Source organism: Zonotrichia albicollis, chromosome 32 (assembly GCF_047830755.1).
Source record: "Zonotrichia albicollis isolate bZonAlb1 chromosome 32, bZonAlb1.hap1, whole genome shotgun sequence".
In the NCBI taxonomy this organism is placed as follows: domain Eukaryota; kingdom Metazoa; phylum Chordata; class Aves; order Passeriformes; family Passerellidae; genus Zonotrichia; species Zonotrichia albicollis.
In genome coordinates, this window is record NC_133850.1 from 2,369,831 (window position 1) to 2,393,540 (window position 23,710).

A 23,710-nucleotide genomic window follows, 5' to 3' on the forward strand; every position below is an offset into this window, starting at 1 on the left:
CCCCTGGAGATGTTCTGGTTCACCCTAAAACCCTCTGGAGATGCTCTGGGACACCCCAAACCCTCTGGAGATGTTCTGGGACACCCCAAACCCCCTGGAGATGTCATCCAGGGGCCACCTCCCTCCCCTGGGGACAGCGGGTGACGCGGCGCCGCCGGTGCTGACCCGAGATGCGCGAGACGGCGTCGGCGGCGAAGACGGCGGTGGCCTCGTGGCGCGTGTCCACCACGCGGATGCCGATCTTCTCGCAGGCCACCAGCACGGGCGAGATGTGGCCCCCGGGCAGCGTGAACAGGAACCGCACGCCGTGCGCCCGCAGCACCGCGGCCACCAGCTCGCCGCCGTGCCGGGGACTGGCCGTGTCCACCTGGGGACACCGCGGGGACACCAAGGGGACAGTGAGAGCGGTGTCCTCTGGGCCACCAGTGTCCACCTGGGGACACCGCGGGGACACCACGGGGACATGGGGACAGGTGAGAGCGGTGTCCTCTGGGCCATCAGTGTCACCTGTCCCCAATGTTCTCAGTGTTCTCCATGCCACCAGTGTCCACCTGAGGACACCAAGGGGACATGGGGACAGGTGAGAGCGGTGTCCTCTGGGCCACCAATGTCCACCTGGGGACACCAAGGGGACATGGGGACAGGTGAGAGCGGTGTCCTCTGGGCCACCAGTGTCACCTGGGGACACCACGGGGACACCACGGGGACAGTGAGAGCGGTGTCCTCTGGGCCACCAGTGTCCACCAGTGTCCACCTGGGGACACCACGGGGACATGGGGACAGGTGAGAGCGGTGTCCTCTGGGCCACCAGGGTCCACCTGGGGACACCGAGGGGACACCGCGGGGACATGGGGACAGGTGAGAGCGGTGTCCTCTGGGCCACCAGTGTCACCTGGGGACACCACGGGGACATGGGGACAGTGAGAGCGGTGTCCTCTGGGCCACCAGTGTCCACCTGGGGACACCGCGGGGACACCGCGGGGACATGGGGACAGGTGAGAGCGGTGTCCTCTGGGCCACCAGTGTCCACCAGTGTCCACCTGGGGACACCGCGGGGACATGGGGACAGGTGAGAGCGGTGTCCTCTGGGCCACCAGTGTCCACCTGGGGACACGGAGGGGACACCACGGGGACATGGGGACAGGTGAGAGCGGTGTCCTCTGGGCCACCAGTGTCCACCTGGGGACACGGAGGGGACACCACGGGGACATGGGGACAGGTAAGAGCGGTGTCCTCTGGGCCACCAGTGTCACCTGTCCTCAATGTTCTCAGTGTTCTCCATCCCACCCGTGTCCACCTGGGGACACCGAGGGGACACCAAGGGGACACCAAGGGGACAGCTGAGCTCAGTGTCCTCCAGCCCACTGGTGTCACCTGTCCTCAATGTTCTCCATCCCATTGGTGTCACCTGTGCCCATCTCCCCTGTCCCACCTGTGGTCACCATGGGGTCAGTGGTGACACTGGTGACACCTGTCCCCAATGTTCTCCATCCCATTGGTGTCACCTGTCCTCAATGTTCTCCATCCCATTGGTGTCACCTGCACCCAATGTTCTCCATCCCACCAGTGTCACCTGTCCTCAATGTTCTCCATCCCATTGGTGTCACCTGCGCCCAGTGTTCTCCATCCCACCGGTGTCACCTGTGCCCATCTCCCCTGTCCCACCTGTGGTCACCATGGGGTCAGTGGTGACGCTGGTGACACCTGTCCCCAATGTTCTCCATCCCACCAGTGTCACCTGTCCTCAGTGTTCTCCATCCCACCGGTGTCACCTGTCCCCAGTGTTCTCCATCCCACCAGTGTCACCTGTGCCCATCTCCCCTGTCCCACCTGTGGTCACCATGGGGTCAGTGGTGACACTGGTGACACCTGTCCCCAATGTTCTCCATCCCACCGGTGTCACCTGTGCCCAATGTCCCCCTTGTTCCACCTGTCCACCAGTGTCAGCAGTGTCACCTGTCCTCAGTGTCCCCCATCCTACCAGTGTCCACCTGGGGACACCGAGGGGACATCGAGGGGACATGAGGGGACAGCTGAGCTCAGTGTCCTCTGTGCCACCAGTGTCAGCTGTCCTCAATGTCCTCCATCCCACCAGTGTCACCTGTCCCCAACGTTCTCCATCCCACTGGTGTCACCTGCACCCAATGTTCTCCATCCCACCAGTGTCCACCTGTCCTCAATGTTCTCAGTGTTCTCCATGCCACCAGTGTCCACCTGGGGACACCGAGGGGACACCGAGGGGACAGGTGAGAGAGGTGTCCTCTGGGCCACCAGTGTCACCTGTCCTCAATGTTCTCAGTGTTCTCCATCCCACCAGTGTCCACCGGGGGACACTGAGGGGACACCGAGGGGACACCGAGGGGACAGCTGAGAGCGGTGTCCTCTGGGCCACCAGTGTCACCTGTCCTCAATGTTCTCCATCCCATTGGTGTCACCTGTCCCCAGTGTTCTCCATCCCACCTGTGCCACCTGTGTCCATCTCCCCTGTCCCACCTGTGGTCACCACGGGGTCACCACAGGGTCAGGGGTGACACCAAAGACACCTGTCCCCAATGTCCCCCTTGTTCCACCGGTCCCACCAGTGCCACCAGTGTCACCTGTCCTCAAGGTTCTCCATCCCACCAGTGTCACCTGTCCCCAATGTCCCCCCAGCCCTCAATGTCCGCCCCAATGTCCTCAATGTCCCCAATGTCCCTGCAATGTCCCCCCAGTCCCCAATGTCCCCCCAGTGTTCCCCCAGTGTCCCCACAATGTCCCCAACATCTCCAACGTCCCCCCAGCTCCTGGTGTCCCCAATGTCCCCTCAATGTCCCCTCAATGTCCCCAATGTCCCCAACATCTCCAATCCTCCCAATGTCCCCAACATCCCCAGTGTCCCCATGTCCCCAGTGTCCTCCCAGCTCCCGATGTCCCCAATGTCCCCAATGTCCCCAACGTCCCCAATGTCCCCAGTGTCCCCAATGTCCCCAATGTCCCCAGACCTTGTGGCGCAGGCGGTAGAGCAGCCCGAGGCGCTGGGCCACCACCAGCACGACCACGGCCACCAAGGCCACCAGGGCCACCAGGATGGTCACCAAATCCATGGCAGGAGCTGCAAAACAACGGGGACACCACGAGGTCACCATGGGGTCACCATGGGGTCAGCGATGACACTGGTGCCACCTGTCCCCAGTGTCCTCCGTGCCACCAGTGCCATCTGTGTCACCATGGGGCCACCATGGGGTCAGCGGTGGCATTGGTGCCACCTGTCCCCAGTGTCCTCTGTGCCACCAGTGCCACCTGTTCCCATGACCCCTGTGCCACCTGTGTCACCACAGGGGCATCATGGGGTCAGTGGTGACACTGGTGCCAGCTGTGCCCAGTGTCCTGCATGCCACCAGTGCCACCTGTCCCCATGTCCCCTGTGCCACCTGTGTCACCATGGGGTCACCATGAGGTCAGTGGTGCCACCAGTGCCACCTGTCCCCAGTGTCCCCTGTCCCACCTGCGTCACCATGAAGTCACCACCAGGTCACCACGAGGTCAGTGGTGCCACCTGTGCCACCTGTCACCAATGTCCTCTGTGCCACCAGTGCCACCTGTCCCCATGTCCCCTGTGCCACCTGTGTCACCACGGGGCCACCACGAGGTCAGTGGTGGCATTGGTGCCACCTGAGCCCATGTCCCCTGTCCCACCTGCGTCACCATGAAGTCACCACGGGGTCACCATGAGGTCAGTGGTGCCACCAGTGACACCTGTCCCCAGTGTCCTCCATGCCACCAGTGCCACCTGTCCCCATGTCCCCCGTCCCACCTGTGTCACCACAGGGTCACCATGGGGTCAGTGGTGGCATCAATGCCACCTGTCCCCAGTGTCCTCCATGCCACCAGTGCCACCTGTCCCTGTAACCCCTGTGCCACCTGTGTCACCATGGGGCCACCACGAGGTCAGTGGTGGCATTGGTGCCACCTGAGCCCATGTCCCCTGTCCCACCTGCGTCACCATGAAGTCACCACCAGGTCACCATGAGGTCAGTGGTGGCACCAATGCCACCTGTGCCCAGTGTCCTCTGTGCCACCAGTGCCACCTGTCCCCATGACTCCTGTCCCACCTGTGTCACCATGGGGCCACCATGGTGCCACCACGAGGTCAGTGGTGGCACCTGTCCCCAATGTCCCCTGTCCCACCTGTGTCACCATGGGGCCATCCTTGGGGTCAATGGTGACACTGGTGACACCTGTGCCCAGTGTCCTCCATGCCACCAGTGCCATCTGTCCCCAATGTCCCCTGTGCCACCTGTGTCACCATGGGGTCACCATGAGGTCAGTGGTGGCATTGGTGCCACCTGTCCCCATGTCCCCTGTCCCACCTGTGTCACCTGTTCCCATGACCCCTGTGCCACCTGTGCCACCTGTCCCCAGTGTCCTCTGTGCCACCTGTGTCACCACGGGGTCACCATGGGGTCAGTGGTGGCATTGGTGACACCTGTCCCCAGTGTCCTCTGTGCCACCAGTGCCACCTGTTCCCATGACCCCTGTGCCACCTGTGTCACCATGGGGTCACCATGGGGTCAGTGGTGACACTGGTGCCAGCTGTGCCCAGTGTCCTGCATGCCACCAGTGCCACCTGTCCCCATGACCCCTGTGCCACCTGTGTCACCATGGGGTCACCATGAGGTCAGTGGTGCCACCAGTGCCACCTGTCCCCAGTGTCCCCTGTCCCACCTGCGTCACCATGAAGTCACCACCAGGTCACCACGAGGTCAGTGGTGCCACCTGTGCCACCTGTCACCAATGTCCTCTGTGCCACCAGTGCCACCTGTCCCCATGTCCCCTGTGCCACCTGTGTCACCACGGGGCCACCACGAGGTCAGTGGTGGCATTGGTGCCACCTGAGCCCATGTCCCCTGTCCCACCTGCGTCACCATGAAGTCACCACGGGGTCACCATGAGGTCAGTGGTGCCACCAGTGACACCTGTCCCCAGTGTCCTCCATGCCACCAGTGCCACCTGTCCCCATGTCCCCCGTCCCACCTGTGTCACCACAGGGTCACCATGGGGTCAGTGGTGGCATCAATGCCACCTGTCCCCAGTGTCCTCCATGCCACCAGTGCCACCAGTCCCTGTAACCCCTGTGCCACCTGTGTCACCATGGGGCCACCACGACGTCAGTGGTGGCATTGGTGACACCTGTCCCCAGTGTCCTCTGTGCCACCAGTGCCACCTGTCCCTGTAACCCCTGTCCCACCTGTGTCACCATGGGGCCACCACGAGGTCAGTGGTGGCATTGGTGCCCCCTGTGCCCAGTGTCCTCCGTGCCACCAGTGCCACCTGTCCCCATGTCCCCTGTGCCACCTGTGTCACCATGGGGCCACCATGAGGTCAGTGGTGGCATTGGTGCCACCTGTCCCCATGTCCTCTGTGCCACCAGTGCCACCTGTTCCCAATGTCCCCTGTCCCACCTGTGTCACCATGGGGCCACCACGAGGTCAGTGGTGACACCAGTGCCACCTGACCCCAATGTCCCCTGTCCCCTGTCCTAACCCTAACCCTAACCTGTGTCACCATGGGGTCACCACAAGGTCAGTGGTGCCACCAGTGCCACCTGTCCCCAGTGTCCCCTGTCCCACCTGTGTCACCATGGGGCCACCATGGCGTCAGCGGTGACACTGGTGCCACCTGTCCCCAGTGTCCTCCGTGCCACCTGTGCCACCTGTCCCCATGACCCCTGTGCCACCTGTATCACCATGGGGCCACCATGGGGTCACCATGGGGTCAGTGGTGACATTGGTGCCACCTGTCCCCAGTGTCCTCTGTGCCACCAGTGCCATCTGTGTCACCATGGGGTCAGCGGTGACATGGGTGCCACCTGTCCCCAGTGTCCTCCGTGCCACCTGTCCCCATGACCCCTGTGCCACCTGTGTCACCACGAGGTCAGTGGTGGCATTGGTGCCACCTGTCCCCAGTGTCCCCCTGTGCCACCTGTGGGACACCAGGAACCCCTGGTGACACCAGGAATGACCAGGAATTAATTGAACCCCATTTTATTAATTATTTTGGATTAATCAAACTCCGGATTCATTGAACCCATTTTAATTAATTAGACTGGACTAATTAAACTCTGGGTTAACTGAACCCAGTTTAATTAATCAGACTGGACTAATTAAACTCTGGGTTAACTGAACCCAGTTTAATTAATCAGACTCGACTAATCAAACTCTGGATTAACTGAACGCAGTTTAATTAATCAGACTGGATTAATTAAGCTCTGGGTTAACTGAACCCAGTTTAATTAATCAGACTGGATTAATTAAGCTCTGGATTAACTGAACCCAGTTTAATTAATCAGACTGGATTAATTAAGCTCCGGGTTAATTGGAGCCGGTTTAACCAGTCCCGGTTTATCTGGATTCCTCCACCCACGCTCATTTGCATACCCAGGGCTCATTTGCATACACAGGCATAATCACACGGCTCATTTGCATAATCAGCGTCGCCTTAATTACCCCTAACGAACTTTGGCCCCTCCCCCAAACATTCCTGGAATTCCCAAACTGGGGCAAAAAAATCCAAATTTTGGAGTGAAAATCCCAAATTTTTAGCAAAAATCCCCAAATTTGTGGTGAAAATCTCCAATATTGAGCAAAACCCCCCAAAATTTGGGGCAACATTTCTCAAATTTAGGAAAAAAAATCCCAAAATTTGGGGTGAAATTCCCAAATTTTGGAGCAATAATCCTGAAATTTAGGGCAAAATCCCAAATTTTGAGGGAAAAAATCCTGATTTTCTGGCAAAAATCCTCAAATTTTTTTGCAAAATTCCCAATTTTGTTGCAAAACCCCCCAATTTGGAGTGAAAATTCCCAATTTTGAGGCAAAAATCCCCAAATGTGGAATGAAAAACCCAAGTTTTTGAGCAAAAATCCCCAATTTTGATGTGAAAATCCCAAATTTTGGAGCAAAAATCGCAAATTTTGAAACAAATTTTCCGAATTTTGGGGTTAAAAAACCCCCAAGTTTCATCAAAACCCCTCAAATTTGGGGTGGAATTCCCCAATTTTGAGGCAAAAATCCCCCAAGTTTGGGTTCCAAAATTTCCAATTTTAACCAAAAATCCTCAAATTTGGGGTGCAAGTCTCAAATTCTGGGTCTAAAATTCCAAATTTTGAGCAAAAATCCCCAATTTTGGGATCCACAATTTCCAAATTTAACCAAAAATCCTCAAATTTGGAGTGTAATTCTCAAATTCTGGGTCCAAAATCTCAAATTTGGAGCAAAAATCCCCAAACTTTGATGCGAGATTCCTAAATTTTAAGCAAAAATCCCAAATTTTGGAGCAAAAAAACCCCAATTTGGGTCAAAAATCCTCAAATTTAGGGTGAAAATTCCCAATTTTGGGGCGAAAAATCTCCAAATTTGGAGCAAAAAATCCAAATCTGGGTCAAAAATCCTCAAATTTGGGCCCCAAACCCCCAATTTTGGGGCAAAAATCTCCAAGTTTGGGGTGAAAATTTCCGAATTTTGGGGTGAAATTTCCGAATTTTGGGGCGAAATTTCCGAATTTTGGGGTGAAATTTTCGAATTTTGGGACATTTCTGGGGGGTCGGTACCTGCTGGGGACGGGGACAGGGAGGGGACACTGAGGGGACACTGAGGGGACAATGAGGGGACATTGAGGGGACAATGAGGGGACAATGAGGGGACAGGGAGGGGACACTGAGGGGACACTGAGGGGACACAGAGGGGACACTGAGGGGACAATGAGGGGACACTGAGGGGACAGTGAGGGGACACTGAGGGGACAATGAGGGGACACTGGGGGGACAATGGAGCTCAGTCCTGGCGGTTTTGAGGTTTTGTCACCTTTGTCCCCAAGGCCACCCTGGTCCTTGATTGTCACCTTTGTCCCCAAAGCCATCTTGTCACCAAAGCCACCTCAATCCCACGTTGTCACCTCTATCCCCAAGGCCACCTTGGTCCCTGATTGTCACCTCTGTCCCCAAAGCCACCCTGGTCCCCCATCGTCGCCAGGGCCACCCCAATCTCTGATTGTCACCTTTGTCCCCAAGGCCACCTTAACCCCAAGGCCACCCCAATCCCACATTGTCCCCTCTGTCCCCAAGGCCACCCCGATCCCCGATTATCACCTTTGTCCCCAAGGCCACCCCAATGGCCGGGACCTCCTCCTGGTGTGCCCAGGTGTCCCCAAACCTCCCGTCCAGTGTCCCCAGGCGTCCCCGATGTCCCCAACTGTCCCCAAATCCTCTCAAATGTCCCCAAACCCCCCCCCCAGGTGTCCCCAAGTGCCCCAAAACCCCTCAGGACCCCCCCCAATGTCCCGCACCCCCCTCTCAGGTGTCCCCAGCCCCCCCAAATGTCCCAAAATGTCCCCAAACCCCCCCCCGCTGTCCCCTCCCCCCCCACCGTCCCCTCACCTGCCGATCCCAGAAACGCCGCGCGCGCCGCGGCCCCGCCCACACCTGCCGGCCCCGCCCAATCCGCACGCCCCCTCGCGGTCACGTGACGTGCGCACGGCCTTTCTTCCCGCCCCCTTCACGGCGCTTCGCGCCCGCCGCGCTTCCGGGTTGGCGCGATGATGTCATGGGAACGCGCCCAAGGCGCGGCGCGGTGATTGGTGGGTTGGGAAAGGGGGCGCGGTTAAGGGTGAGGGGCGGTGATTGGTGAGTTGGGAAAGAGGGCGGGGTTAATGGTGAGGGGCGGGGAGTGGGCGGTGTGAAATAGGAAGGGGCGTGGTTTGGTGGGGAGGCCACGCCCCCTTGGGAGCACCAATTGGGGGAATAAAAATAAAATATAAAATGAAATGAAATGAAATGAAATAAAATAAAATAAAATAGAATGAAATGAAATGAAATAAAATAGAATGAAATGAAATGAAATAAAATAAAATAAAATAAAATAAAATAAAATAAAATAAAATAAAATAAAATAAAATAAAATAAAATAAAATAAAATAAAATAAAATATTGAAATTGAAATTAAACTAACGTAAATTAAACTTTAAAGGTTTCCTATTTGAGGAGGGGGCTCTAATTTTGGGGGTCCCATTTTAGGGAATTTTGGGGTTTTTGGGGGTCCCATTTGGGAAAATTTTGGGTTTTTTTGGAGGGGTCTCATTTGGGGGGGATTGAGGTTTTTGGGGGGGATTTGAGGTTTTTTGGGGGCGGCCAATTTATGGGGTTTGTGGGTTTTTTGGGGGTCCCTTTTTGGATTTTTGGGGGGGTTCCATTTTGGGGAATTTGGGGGTTTTTCGGGTTATTTTGGGGTTTTTTGGGGTTCCATTTTGGGTGCGTTTGGGGTTTTCTGGGGGGTTTTGGGTTTTTTTGTGGGTCCCGTTTTGGGGTTTTTTAGGGTTTTTTGGGGGGGTGTTGGGCTCTTTTTGGGGTCCCATGTTGGGGGGTTGGGGGTCCCGTTTTGGGGTGATTTGGGGTTTTTTGGGTTTTTTTTGGGGGGGATTTGAACTTTCTTGGGGCACCAATTTAGGGGGATTTGGGGTTTTTTGGGAGGAGTTTGGGGTTTTTGGGGGGTCCTGTTTTGGGGGGGTTGGGGGTCCCATTTAAAGGAATTTTGGGGTTTTTGGGGGGATTCATTTTGGGGGCTTTTTGTAGGTCCCATTTTGGGGTTTTTTGGGGTTTTTTGGGTCCTATTTTGGGGTTTTTTGGGGTTTTTTTTGGGTCCCATTTTGGGGTTTTTTGGGTCCCATTTTGGGTTTTTTGGGGTTCCGTTTTGGGAGGAGTTTGGGGTTTTTGGGGGTCCCTTTTTAGGGGGATTTGAGTTTTTTTTGGGGGGGAGGGTTGGGGATTTTGGGGGCCCAGTTTTGGGGGGAATTTGGTGTTTTTTGGGGGGAATTTGGGGTTTTTTGGGGATCCCATTTTGGGTTCTTTTTGGGATCCCATTTTGGGGTTTTTTGGGGATCCCATTTTGAGGGGTTTGTGGATTTTGGGGTCCCATTTTGGGGAGGATTTGGAGATTTTTGGGAGCCCCATTTTGGGGACCTGTTGGGTTTTTTGGGGGTTGTCCAATTTTGGGGTTTTTTGGCGGGGTTTGGGGTTTTTGGGAGTCCCATTTTATGGCATTTGTGGGTTTTCGGGGGGAATTTGGGTTTTTTTGGGATGTTTGGTTTTTATTTTGTGGTCCCGTTTGAGTTTTTTTGGGTTTTTTTGTGGGGGTTTGAGTTTTTTTGGGGATCCCATTTGGGTTTTTTTTGGGGTCACTTTCTAGATTTTTTTAGGGGGTCCTATTTTAGGGTTTTTTTGGGTTTTTGTGGGAGTTTGGGGTTTTTTTGGGGTCTCATTTTGAGGAGATTTGAGGGTTTTTTGGGGAGAGTTGGGGTTTTTGGGGCATCCTATTTTTTGGGGAAATTTCAGGGGTTTGGGGGGGAATTTGGGGTTTTTTGGGGGATCCCATTTTTGGGAGCTTTGAGGTTTGTTGGGGATCCCATTTTCGGGGGATTTGGGGTTTTTTGCAAGTCCCATTTTATGGGGTTTGTGGGTTTGGGGGGCAATTTGGGGTTTTTTGGGGTTTTTTGGGGTTTTGTGGGGTCCCATTTTGGGGGGGAATTTGGGGTTTTTTGGGGTTGTTTGGGGTTTTTGGGGTCCCATTTTAGGGGTGATTTGGGGATTTTTGGGGGGTCCCATTTTAGGGGGACTTTGGGGTTTTTTGAGGTTCTAATTTTGGGGAAGTTTGGGGGGTTTTGGGGGGATTTGGTGTTTTTTTGGGGTCCCATTTTTTGAGGTGATTTGGGGTTTTTTGGGAGGAGTTTGGGGATTTTTGGGGGTTCTATTTGGGGCCGTTTGGGGTTTTGGGGGTATCCCATTTTGAGGGAATTTCGGGTTTTTTTAGGGGGCATTTGGGTTTTTGGGGGATCCCATTTTGACGGAATTTTGGATTTTTTGGGGGTTTGGGGTTTTTTGGGGATCCTATTTTGGGGGATTTGGGGTTTTTATTTTGAGGTCCCATTTTGGGGGAGTTTGCAGTTTTTTGTGGGGGTCCCATTTTGTGGGGAATTTGGGGTTTGGGGGAGGGTTTGGGATTTTGGGGGGTCCCATTTTGGGGGCGTTTGGGGTTTTTTTGGGTGTTCCTTTTTTGGGGGATTTGTGGGGGTTTTTTTGTGGTTCCATTTTGGGGGGATTTGAGATTTTTTCGGGGAGCATTTGGGGTTTTTGGGGTCCCATTTTTGGGGTTTTTGGGAGTCCCATTTTGAGGGTTTGGGGTTTTTTTGAGGGTCCTATTTTGGGGCATTTGGGGGATTTTTGGGGGGGTTGGGTTTTGGGGGGGGTCCAATTTTTGGGCTGATTTGGGTTTTTTTTGCGGGGGGGTCTCATTTTATGAATTTGGGTTTTTTTGGGAAGAGTTTGGGGTTTTTTGGGGTCCCATTTTGGGGGGATTTGGGGTTTTTTGGGGTCTCATTTTAAGGAATTTGGGGGGGTTTTGGGGTTCCATTTTGGGTTTTTCTGTAGGCCCCATTTTGGGATGATTTGGGATTTTCTTGGAGGGGTTGGGATTTTTTTTTTTTTTTGAGGTCCCATTTTTTGGGGGGAATTTGGTGGTTTTGGGATCCCATTTTAGGGTTTTTTGGGGGATTTTGGGTTTTTTTAGAGATTTCATTTTTGGGGGGAGTGTTTGGGGTTTTTTGAGGTTCCATTTTGGGGGCGTTGGATTTTTTGGGTGTCCCATTCTTGGGGGGAGTTTAGGGGGTTTTGGCGGGAATTTTGTATTTTTTGGGGGGGTCCCATTTTTGGGGGCTTTGAGGTTTTATTGGGGGACCCATTTTGGGGGAGTTTGGGGGTTTTGGGGGTCCCATTTTGGGGTGATTTGGGGTTTGGGGGGGCGTTTGGGGTTATTTGGGGGGGCTTTGGGGTTTTTGGGGTTTTTTGGAGTCCCATATTTGGGGGATTTTGGGGTTTTCGGGGGTTTTTGGTGTTTTGTTGGGGTCCCATTTTGGGGGATTTGGGGGTTTTTTGGAATCTCATTTTTGGGGTGATTTGCGGTTTTTTGGGAGGAGTTTGGGGGGTTTTGGGATTCCCATTTTATGGAGTTTGTGGTTTTTTGGGAGTTTTGGTTTTTGGGGGATGATTTGGGGTTTTTGGGGTCCCATTTTAGGGTTTTTTTGTGGGGGATTTGGTATTTTTTTGGGGATTCCATTTTTTTGGGGTGTCTCTCCCTCCCCCTCCAAGGGTACCCCCATCTCTCCCCTCCGCTCCCAAATCTCCTTTTCCCTCCCCAAAAAAACCCCGAGAGGTCCCAAATTTCCATCCCCACAGGAAACCCCCGCGGGCGACACTTGGGGACATTTGGGGACACTGGGGGACAATTCCCATCCGTGACGTCACGGCCGGGAGGGTCCCCAAAACCTCCCCTCCCCCCCCCATCCACCCACGGTGTCGCCGCTTCCTCTGTCCCCGCCCCCGGTGTCGCTTTTTGTCACCGGTGCCACCCGCTGGGTTGGCTTTGTCCCTCGCTGGTGTCGCCGTTGTCCCCGAGGGGTCACCCCAAAGTGTCCCCAACCTCTCCCTGGTGTCCCCAATCCCTTCCCGGTGTCCCCTCGATGTCATTGTCCCCTCCCCGGTGTCCCCCAACCCCGTCTCGGTGTCCCCAACCCCTTCCCAGTCCCCTCCCCAGAGTCGTTGTCCCCTCCCCGGTGTCATTGTCCCCTCTCCAGTGTCCCCAACCCCTTCCTGGTGTCCCCAACCCCGTCTCGGTGTCCCCAACCCCTTTCCCAGTCCCCTCCCCAGAGTCGTTGTCCCCTCCCCGGTGTCATTGTCCCCTCTCCAGTGTCCCCAACCCCTTCCTGGTGTCCCCAGCCCCGTCTCGGTGTCCCCAACCCCTTCCCGGTCCCCTCCCCGGTGTCATTGTCCCCTCTCCAGTGTCCCCAACCCCGTCTCGGTGTCCTCTCTGTGTCATTGTCCCCCACCCGGTGTCCCCAATGCCTCCCTGGTGTCCCCAACCCCTTCCCTGTCCCCTCCCCGGTGTCATTGTCCCCTCTCCAGTGTCCCCAACCCCTTCTCAGTGTCCCCCCCTCGGTGTCATTGTGCCCTCCGTGGTGTCCCCAACCCCTCCCCGGTGTCCCCGGTGCATCCCCCGATGTCACCTCCGCCGGTGACAGGTGACGCCGGTGGCACTGGTGGGACAGGAGGAACGAGGGGGACATTGGGTGTCACCAGGGTCGCCCCTGTGTGACACCGCTGGCCCCGTGGTGGCCACAGGTGGGACAGGGAGGATGGAGGACAATGGGGACAGGTGGCACCGGTGGCACCACGGACCCTCCCCGTGTCCCGCTCCCCGATGTCGCCGTGTCCCCTCCCCGATGCTCCAGTCCCCTCCCCAATGTCCCTGGTCCCTTCCCTGATGTCACCGTCCCTTGCCTGGTGCCCTCCCCGCTGTCGCCGGGACATTCCCTGATGTCACCTTCCCGGTCCCCTCCCCGTGTCCCGCTCCCTGATGTCACCGCCCTCTCTCGGCTGTCCCCTCCCCGTTGTTCCAGTCCCCTCCCCGACGTCCCCGGTGCATTCCCTGATGTCACCGTGTCCCCTCCCCGATGTCCCCAGTCCTTTCTCCGATGTCGCCTCCCCGCTGTCCCTTTCCTTCATGTCACCGTCCCTTCTCCGCTGTCACCGCCCCCTCCCGTGTCCCGCTCCCCGATGTCACCTCTGTCCCCTCCCCGATGTCACCTCTGTCCCCTCCCCGATGTGCCTTCCCCGTTGTTCCAGTCCCCTCCCCGATGTCCCCGGTGCATTCCCTGATGTCACCGTGTCCCCTCCCCGATGTCACCTCTGTCCCCTCCCCACTGTCCCTTCCCCGCTGTCCCCTCCCCGATGTTCCAGTCCCCTCCCCGGTGCATTCCCCGATGTCACCGTGTCCACTCCTCATGTCCCCCTCCATGCTGTCCCTGTCCCTTCCCTGATGTCCCCGCTGTCCCCTCCCCGATGTTCCAATCTCCTCCCCGACATCCCTGGTGCATTCCCTGATGTCACCTCTGTCCCCTCCCCGTTGTCCCTTCCCTATGTCCCCGGTCCCTCCCCATGTCACCAACCCCTCTCCGATGTCACCGCCCCCTCCCCGTGTCCCGCTCCCTGATGTCACCGTCCCTTCCCCGTTGTCCCCTCCCCGACATCCCCGGGGCATTCCCTGATGTCACCGCTGTCCCTTCCCCGCTGTCGCCGCCCCCTCCCCGATGTCCCCGCTGTCCCCTCCCTGGTGTTCCAGCCCCCTCCCTGATGTCGCTGTCCCCTCCCTGATGTCCCCGGTCCCTTCTCCGCTGTCACCGCCCCCTCCCCGTGTCCGGCTCCCCGATGTCCCCGCTGTCCCCTCCCTGATGTTCCAGCCCCCTCCCCAATGTCTCCGTCCCCTCCCTGATGTCCCCGGTCCCTTCTCCCCTGTCACCGCCCCCTCCCCGTGTCCGGCTCCCCGATGTCCCCGCTGTCCCCTCCCCGATGTCACTGTCCCCTCCCCTCTGTTCCAGTTCCCTCTCCGACACCCCCGGTGCATTCCCTGATGTCACCGCTGTCCCTTCCCCGATGTCACCGCCCTCTCTCCGCTGTCCCCTCCCCGAAGTTCCAGCCCCCTCCCTGATGTCGCCGTGTCCCCTCCCCGCTGTTCCAGTTCCCTCCCCGACATCCCCGGGGCATTCCCTGATGTCACCGCGTCCCCTCTCCGCTGTCACCTCCCACTGTCCCCGTGTCCCATCCCTGGTCCCCTCCCCGGTCCCCTCCCCGATGTTCCAGTTCCCTTCCCTGATGTCACCGCTGTCCCCTCTCCGCTGTCCCTTCCCACTGTCGCCATGTCCCCTCCCCGTTGTTGCCCCCGTCCCCTCCCCGATGTCCCCTCCCCGCTGTTGCCGCCCCCTCCCCGACATCCCCGGTGCATTCCCTGATGTCACCGCTGTCCCCGTGTCCCCTCCCCGCTGTCCCCGGTGCATTCCCTGATGTCATCGCTGTCCCCGTGTCCCCTCCCCGCTGTCCCCGGTGCATTCCCTGATGTCACCGCTGTCCCCTCCCCGCTGTCCCCGTGTCCCCTCCCCGTTCCTGTCCCGTTAAAGGCGGCCCCGCTCCGCTCTGTCGCCGATGTCGCCGCGATGTCGCCGCTCGCCGAGCCCGAGAATCCCGCGCGGCCCTGCCGGTGCCTCTGCCCGGACCCGGAGCGGGACCAGAACCGGGACCGGGGCCAGAACCGGTGCTGGCACCAGGACGGGCACCAGGAGCGGGACAGGAACCGGGACTGGGACCGGGATCGGGACCGGGAATGGCACCAGGAGCGGGACAAGAACCGGGAATGGAACCAGAACGGGGAGGTGAACCGGGACCAGAACGGACATCAGAACCGGCACCAGGACCGGGACATGAACCGGGACCAGAACGGGCACCAGAACCGGCACCAGGACCGGGACATGAACCGGGACCAGAACGGGCACCAGAACCGGGACATGAACCAGGACCAGAACGGGCACCAGAACCGGCACCAGGACCGGAACATGAACCGGGACCAGAACGGGCACCAGGACCGGCACCAGGACCGGGACATGAACCGGGACCAGAACGGGCACCAGAACTGGAGCCAGAACCCGCACCAGAGCCAGAACTGGGACCAGAACGGGCATCACAACTGGGACCGGAACCGGGACCGGATGTGGGACACGAACCGGGACATGAACGGGCACCAGAACTGGGACCAGAATCGGGACCGGAACTGGGACCAGAACCCGCACCAGAGCCAGAACTGGGACCGGGACCAGAACCGGGACATGAACAGAGACCGGGACATGAACCGGGACCTAGAGCAGAACTGGGACATGAACCGGCACCAAAACTGGGACCAGAACCGGGAAAAGAACCGGGACCGGGATTTGGAGCAGAACCGGGTCGTGGAGCAGAACCGGGCCCGGGCCCGTGACCCGGAGCAGCCCCGGGATCCCCGCTCCCATCCCCGGTGCCGGTGCCGGTTCCTGCTCCCGGCGCTCGCCGCCATCGCCGCCCTGGCCGCGCTCGGAGCCGCCGCCGCCGCCGCCCTGGCCGCGCTCCGGGGGCCGCCCCCGGCGAAGGTGGGCACGGGGGGGAGGGGTCCGTCTGTCCGTCCTTCTGTCCGTCCGTCCTTCCTTCTGTCCGTCCGGCGGTCGGTCTGTCCGTCTGCCCATCCTGAGGGCGGGGTGGCCGCTTGTCCCGGGGTCGGGGTGTCCTGGGGGCCAGGAGTACCGGTGTCCGTTTGTCCAGGTGTCCATCTGTCCAGGTCTCCAGGTGTCCGTTTGTCCTGGTGTCCAGGTGTCCGGTTTTCCAGCTGTCCTGGTGTTTTTCCTGGTCCTGGTGTCCCACTGTCTGTTTGTACTAGTGTCCATTTGTCCCAGTGTCCGTTGGTCCTGGTGTCCATTTGTCCAGGTGTCTGGTTTTCCTGTTGTTTAGGTGTTGATCCTGGTAACTGTTTGCCCAGGTGTCCATTTGTCCAGGTGTCCATTTGTCCTGGTACCTGTTGATCCAGGTGTCTGTTTGTCCAGGTCTCCTGGGGTCCATTTGTCCCCATGTCCGTTTGTCCCAGTGGTGTCCCCGTGTCCGTTTGTCCACGTGCCAGTCCTGGTGTCTGCTAGTCCAGGTGTCCATTTGTCTCAGTGTCCTTTTCTCCCACTGTCCATTTGTCCAGGTGTCCGTTTGTCCCAGTGTCCATTTGTCCCGGTACCCTGGTGTCCAGTTGTCTGGGTGTTCATCCTGGTGTCCGTTTGTCCCAGTGTCCGTTTGTCCAGGTGTCTGCTAGTCCTGGTGTCCATTTGTCCTGGTACCTGTTTGTCCCAGTGTCCATTTGTCCCGGTGTCCGTTTGTCCAGGTGTCCGTTTGTCCAGGTGTCCGGTTTTGCGGTTGTCTGGGTGTTTTTCCTGGTGTCTGCTAGTCCAGGTGTCTGTCTGTCCCGGTGTCCGTTTGTCCCAGTGTCTGTTTGTCCTGATGTCCGTTTGTCTTGGTGTCCATTTGTCCCAGATGACCATTTGTCCTGGTGTCCGTTTGTCCTGGTACCTCTTTGTCCGGGTGTCCGTCTGTCCTGCTGTTTGATTGTCCAGGTGTCCGTTTGTCCCAGTGTCCATTTGTCCAGGTGTCCGTCTGTCCCGCTGTTTGCTTGCCCGGGTGTCCGGCTGTCCGGTTGCCCATGTGTCCGTGTGTCCCGGTGTCCATCCCTCTGTCCATCCATTTGTCTGCCTGCTCTCTGTCCGTCTGTCCGTCCCTCTGGGGGGGGGGTGGGTCAACCTGCCCAGGTGTCCGTCTGTCCAAGCGTCTGCTTGTCTGTCCGTCCAGGTGTCTGCCCAGGGGTCCGTTTGTCCGTCCATCCAGGCATCCGTCCGTCCGTGTGTCCAGTGACCAGCCTGGCTGTCCGTCTGTCCAGCTGCCCGTCTGTCCGTCCATCTGGCTGTGCGTCCAGCTGCCCGTCCAGGCGTCTGTCTGTCCTCCTTGCCCAGGGCTTTGTCCGTCTGTCCAGGTGTCCGTCTGTCCAGGATGTCCATCTGTCCACCCAGGAGTCCATCTGTGTTTCCCACCTTCTCTTCTTGGGGACATTGGGGACACTGAGGACACCTTGGGGACATTGGTGACATTGGAGACATTGGGGACATTAGGAACACCTTGGGGACACCTTGGGGATATTGAGGGGACATTGAGGGGACATTGGTGACATTGGAGACACTGGGGACATTAGGAACACCTTGGGGACACCTTGGGGATATTGAGGGGACATTGAGGGGACATTGGAGACATTGGGGACACCTTGGGGACATTGGGGACACCTTGGGGACATTGGGGACCCTGGTGCTGACGTTGTCCCCTCCTGTCCCCTCAGGCTGCCACCGCTGCCCACATCCTGCTCAGCCCCGGTAAGTCCTGAATGTCACCTGTGTCACCTGTGTCACCTGTGTCACCTGTGCCACCTCCTGTCCCCTCCTGTCCCCAATGTCCCTTACTGTCCCCTGATGTCCCTTGATGTCACCTGTGCCACCTCCTGTCCCCTGCTGTTGCCTCATGTCCTCCTCAGTCCCCTACTGACCTTTACTGTCCCCTCTTGTCCCCGATGTCCCCAATGTCCCCTCCGGTCCCCAATGTCCCTTGATGTCCCCTCCTGTCCCTTCCTATCTGCTCCTGTCCCCTGATGTCTCTGCTGTCCCCTGATGTCCCTCAATGTCCCCAATGTCCCCTCATGTCCCCAACGTCCCCAATGTCCTCAGTGTCCCCTCCTGTCCCTGATGTCACCTCCCCTCCCCCCACCACAGTCATATCGAAATTGTCACCCGGGCTCCTCACAGAGGAAGTGTCACCTCCCGATGTCACCTCCCCCGTGTCACCTCCCCCGTGTCACCTCCTCAGTGTCACCTCTCCCGCCACATCCGGGGGTGGCACAGCCGGCGTCACGGAGCTGCTGTCCCCAGGATGTCATTGTCCCCAGGATGTCATTGTCCCCAAGGTGTCATGGAGTGTCCCCACAGTGTCATTGTCCCCACGGTGTCATTGTCCCCAGAGTGTCACAGAGTGTCTCCGGGGTGTCATTGTGCCCAAGGTGTCATGGAATGTCCCCAGGGTGTCCCAGAGTGTCCCCAGGGTGTCACAGAATGTCCCCCACCCCACCCCTTGTCCCCTCTGTCCCCAACCCCACCCAGTGTCCCCTGTGTCCCCTTGTCCTCCTGTCCTCCTGTCCCCATGTCCCCCCGACCACTGACCCCTGTGTCCCCACTGACCCCTCTGACCACTGTCCCCAATGTCACCGCTGTCCCCCTGTCCCCAGTGTCCCCTGATGTCCCCCTGACCGCTGTCCCCCTGTCCCCAGGCTTGCTGTCCCTGTCCCCTCTGTCCCAATGTCCCCAGTGTCCCCAGTGTCCCCAGTGTCCCCCCTGACTGCTGTCCCCATGTCCCCCTGTCCCCAATGTCCCCAGTGTCCCCCTGATGTCCCCAATGTCCCCAATGTCCCCCTGACCCCGCTGTCCCCAGGCTCGCTGTCTCCAATGTCCCCACTGTCCCCTCTGTCCCCTCTGTCCCCAATGTCCCCAGTGTCCCCCTGACCCCGTGTCCCCTCTGTCCCCCTGACACTGTCCCCACTGTCCCCACTGTCCCCACTGTCCCCAATGCCCCCCTGACCGCTGTCCCTCTGTCCCCAGCTTCTCTGTCCCCTGATGTCCCCATTGTCCCTGATGTCCCCAATGTCCCCCTGACCGCTGTCCCTCTGTCCCCAGGCTCTCTGTCCCCTGATGTCCCCAATGTCCCCAGTGTCCCCATGTCCCCCTGACCGCTGTCCCTCTGTCCCCAGGCTCGCTGTCCCCTCTGTCCCCTGCTGTCCCCAATGTCCCCAATGTCCCCCTGACCTGTGTCCCCTCTGTCCCCAGGCTCGCTGTCCCCTCTGTCCCCTGCTGTCCCCAATGTCCCCAATGTCCCCCTGACCTGTGTCCCCTCTGTCCCCAGGCTCGCTGTCCCCGTCCCCGCGCTGGCATTACCGCGACGGCGTCCAGGGCGTTTTCCAGAGCGGTGACATCGGGCCGGACCCCTCGGGGACATCGCTGCGGGTGACATCGGGGGGGCTGTACCTGCTCTACGGCCAGCTGGGTGTCACCTGCGCCGCCGCCAGCTGTCCCCAAGGCTCTGTCACCCTGCGGCTGCGCCGCGCGGCGTCCCCGCGGCCGCTGCTGGCCGTGTCCCTGTCCCTGTCCCCCGCGGCCGGCGGCCACCGCCAGCGGTCAGCGCTGGCACAGGCGGTGGCACAGCTGTGGCCCGGGGACACCCTGAGCCTCGAGATGGTCGGGGACAGCGTTGGGGACAGCGTTGGGGACAGCGTTGGGGACATGGGCGGGTGGCAGCTGGAGCAGGAGGAGCGCGAGGGGAACTTCGTGGGGCTGCTGAGGATCGCGGGGGGGTGACAGCGCCTGGTGGCACCGGGTGGTGGCACCAGGGTGACGACAGCAGCGGGTGGCACCTGGTGGTGGCACTAGGTGGCAGCACGGGGTGGTGGCACCTGGTGGTGGCACTGGGTGGTGGCACCAGGGTGACGACAGCGGCTGGTGGCACCTGGTGGTGGCACTGGGTGGCGGCACGGGGTGGTGGCACCTGGTGGTGGCACTGGGTGACGACAGCGGCTGGTGGCACCTGGTGGTGGTACCAAGTGGTGGCACTGGGTGGTGACACCGGGCTGATGAGGGGGTGGCCGTCCTCATGTCCTGCTGGTCACCTGCCAGGATGGGGCTTGGGGACATCTGGGAGTCCCGAGTGTGGAGGTTTGGGGACATCGAGGGACATCGAGGGACATCGGTGACATCCAGACCCAGAGATTTGGGGACATCAAGGAACATTGGTGACCTCCAAACTCAAAGGTTTGGGGACAAGGGACATTGGTGACGTCCATGATTGGAGGTTTGGGGACATCAAGGGACATCGGTGACATTCAGACCCAAAGGTTTTGGGACAAAACCGCCATGCTCAGAAATTTGGGGACAAGGGACATTGGTGACATCCAAACCCGGAGTTTTGGGGACATCAAGGGACATCGGTGGCATCCATGGTTGGAGATTCGGGGACAATGCCCGGAGATCTGGGGACACTGGACATTGGTGACCTCCAGACCTGAAGGTTTGGTGACATCAAGGGACATCGGTGACCTCCAAGGCTGGAGATTTGAGTGACAAGATCCCCGTGTCCTGAGATTTGGGGACATCCGGTGACATCAGTGATATCCAAGGCTGGAGATTTGGGGACATCGAGGGACATCGGTGACGTCCAAACCCAGAGATTTGGAGACATCAGGTGACACCCGTGACACTCATGGCCGAAGATTTGGGTGGCAAAACCTTGTGCCCAGAGATTGGGGACATCAGGTGACATTGGTGACCTTCACACTTGAAGATTTGGGGACATCAAGAGACATCACTGAGCCCCCAAATTTGGTGCTTGGGGACATTTGGGGACCTCGTGGACCCGGTGCTGGACACTTGGGGACATTTGGGGACACCTGGGGACATTTGGGGACCCAGTGCTGGACACTTGGGGACATTTGGGGACACTTGGGGACATTTGGGGACCCAGTGCTGGACACTTGGGACCTCCTTGGGGACACTGGGGACACTTTGGGGGGGAGGTCCCTGCTGTCCTTAATTAATTATTGTCCTTAATTAATTATTGTTCTTAATGAATTATTTATTACTGACTCTCATTAATTAATTATTTATTAATTCATGAATAAATTTATTTATGGATTCTTTTTACTGCCTGGATTGTCCCCAAAATAACGGGGGTGACAACCCTGGGGTGGCACTGAGGGGACATCGGGGGCTCCCCAATGCAAATCCCCCCCAAATTTACCCCAAAAATCCCCCAAAATTCCCCCAAATTTACCCCAGAGTGCCAAAATTTGCCAAAAATCCCCCAACATTTGCCCCAAACTTCCCAAATTTACCCCAGAACTCCCCAACATTTGCTGAAAATCCCCGAAAATTTGTCCTGGAATCCCCCAAATTTTGCCCCAAAATCCCCCAAAATTTGCCCCAGGAAATCATAAATTTGCCAAAAATCCCCCAAAATTTGCCCCAAACTCCCAAATTTACCCCAGAATTCCCCAAATTTTGCTCAGAAAATCATAAATTTGCTAAAAATCCCCCCAAATTTGCCCCAAACCCCCAAATTTACCCCAGAACCCCCCAAATTTGCCCCAGACAGTCCAAAATTTGCTGAAAATCCCCCAAAATTTGCCCCAGGTGTTCCAACTTTACCCCAGAACCCCCAAATGTAAACCCAGAACCCCCAAATTTGCCCCAGAACCCCCCAAATTTTGCCACAGGTACCCCCAAAATTTGTCCTGGAATCCCCCAAATTTAACACCAGAACCCCTAAAATTTGCCCCAGGGTGTGGGGACCCCAAATTCTTCACTCCAAACCCTGAACCCCAAATTCTGCACCCAAAATCCTGCACCCCAAAATTCTGCACCCCAAATTTTGCACCCTGCACTTCCCACCCCATGCTCTGCACCTGGGGCAATTTTTGGGGGGACCTGGGGTAGATTTTGGGGATCATGGGGTTAAATTTTGGGGACTCTGGGGCAGATTTTGGGGGTGATTTTGGGGGCAAATTTTAGGGCTCACGGGCAAATTTGGGGGGGGATCTGGGGCAGATTTTGGGGGTGGGAAATTCGGGGTGCAGAATTTGGTTGTGGGGTTTGGGTTGGGAAATTCGGGGTGCAGGGTTTGGGGTCCTTGACTGTTATGGTGTCCCCCTGTCCCTCATGGTGTCCCCATGTCCCCTCTCATGTCCCCACGCCCCTTCTGATCTCCCCATGTCCCCTTTGGTGTCCCCATGTCTGTTATGATGTCCTCATGTCCCATCTGATGTCCCCATGTCCCTTGTGGTGTCCCCATGACCTGGATGATGTCCCCACATCCCCTATGATGTCCCCATGTCCGTTATGGTGTCCCCATGCCCTCTCTGAAGTCCCCATGGTCCCTCTGATGTCCCCATGTCCCCTCTGGTGCCCCCATGTCTGTTATGATGTCCTCATGTCCCATTTGATGTCTCCATGTCCCTTGTCGTGTCCCCACGACCTGGATGATGTCCCCATGTCCGTTATGGTGTCCCCATGCCCTCTCTGAAGTCCCCATGCCCTCTCTGATGTCCCCATGTCCCCTCTGGTGTCCCCATGTCTGTTATGGTCTCCTCATGTCCCATTTGATGTCTCCATGTCCCTTGTGGTGTCCCCACGACCTGGATGATGTCCCCATGTCCGTTATGGTGTCCCCATGTCCGTTATGGTGTCCCCATGCCCTCTCTGATGTCGCCATGTCCCCTCTGGTGTCCCCTTGTCTCCTACCAGGTCCCCATGTCCCCTGTGATATCCTCATGTCCCTTATGATGTCCCCATGTCCCCCTCATGGTGTCCCCATGTCCCCTGTGATGTCCCCATGGCCTCTCTGAAGTCCCCCTGCCCCTGTGGTGTCCCGATGTCCCATATGATGTACCCATGTCCCCTCTGATGTCCCCATGATCCCTTGTGGTGTCCCCATGTCCCCTGTGGTGTCCTCACCACCCTTCCGGTGTCCCCATGTCTGGTCTGGTTTCCCTGTGACACCCGTGGTGTCCCCATGCCCCCTATGATGTCCCCATGACCTCTCTGGTGTCCCCATGACTTCTATGATGTCCCCATGTCCCTTACCATGTCCCCACGTCCCCTCTGGTGTCCCTTTGTCTCCTACCGGGTCCCCATGACCTCTCTAATGTCCCCATGTCCCCTAGGATGTCCCCATGTCCGTTATGGTGTCCCCATGTCCCCTTGGTGTCCCCATGTCCCATCTGATGTCCCCATGTCCCTTGTGGTGTCTCCATATATCTTACCATGTCCCCACGTCCCCCATGATGTTCCCACGTCCCCCATGATGTCCCCATGCCCTGTCTGAAGTCCCCAAATCCCCTCTGATGTCCCCTGGTCCCCTGTGGTGTCACCATGCCCCCTGTGGTGTCCCCATGTCCCTTGTGATGTCCCCATGTCCGTTATGGTGTCACCATGCCCCCTGTGGTGTCCCCATGTCCCATCTGATGTCCCCATGACCCCTCTGATGTCCCCATGTCCCTTATGGTGTCCCCATGTCCCCTTGGTGTCCCCATGTCCCTTATGGTGTCCCCCTGTCCCCTATGGACTCCCTGTGACCCCTGTGATGTCCCCACATCCCCTATAATGTCCCCATGCCTCCTGTGGTGTCCCCATGTCCCTTATGGTGTACCCATGTCCC

The 23,710-nt window shown here is 57.9% G+C and overlaps 2 protein-coding genes across 9 annotated transcripts in view; one reads left to right on the top strand and one right to left on the bottom strand.

The window, feature by feature from the left end:
* Positions 1 to 13,739, bottom strand: part of HACL2 (2-hydroxyacyl-CoA lyase 2) — a 54,742-nt gene extending 41,003 nt beyond the window's left edge. For 4 of the 8 annotated variants that reach the window (XM_074530480.1, XM_074530483.1, XM_074530485.1 and 1 more), the window contains exons 1-3: positions 12,424 to 12,550; positions 2,982 to 3,091; positions 166 to 367 (exon numbers count right to left, since the gene is read on the bottom strand). In XM_074530480.1, coding sequence (XP_074386581.1) covers positions 166 to 367; positions 2,982 to 3,091; positions 12,424 to 12,550 — 439 coding nt within the window. Of the gene's footprint in view, positions 1 to 165; positions 368 to 2,981; positions 3,092 to 8,413; positions 8,597 to 12,423; positions 12,551 to 13,643 lie in introns of those variants that run through there. The other 4 variants (XM_074530488.1, XM_074530487.1, XM_074530481.1 and 1 more) reach the window with 4 other exon arrangements.
* Positions 13,740 to 14,932: 1,193 nt separating this feature from the next.
* On the top strand, positions 14,933 to 21,169 carry LOC141726127 (uncharacterized). The gene is made up of 3 exons (XM_074530498.1): positions 14,933 to 16,032; positions 17,802 to 17,835; positions 19,409 to 21,169. The coding sequence occupies exons 1-3, from the start codon at positions 15,070 to 15,072 to the stop codon at positions 19,858 to 19,860; spliced, it is 1,449 nt and encodes a 482-aa protein (XP_074386599.1). The 5' UTR covers positions 14,933 to 15,069; the 3' UTR covers positions 19,861 to 21,169.
* The last annotated feature ends 2,541 nt before the right edge of the window (positions 21,170 to 23,710 follow it).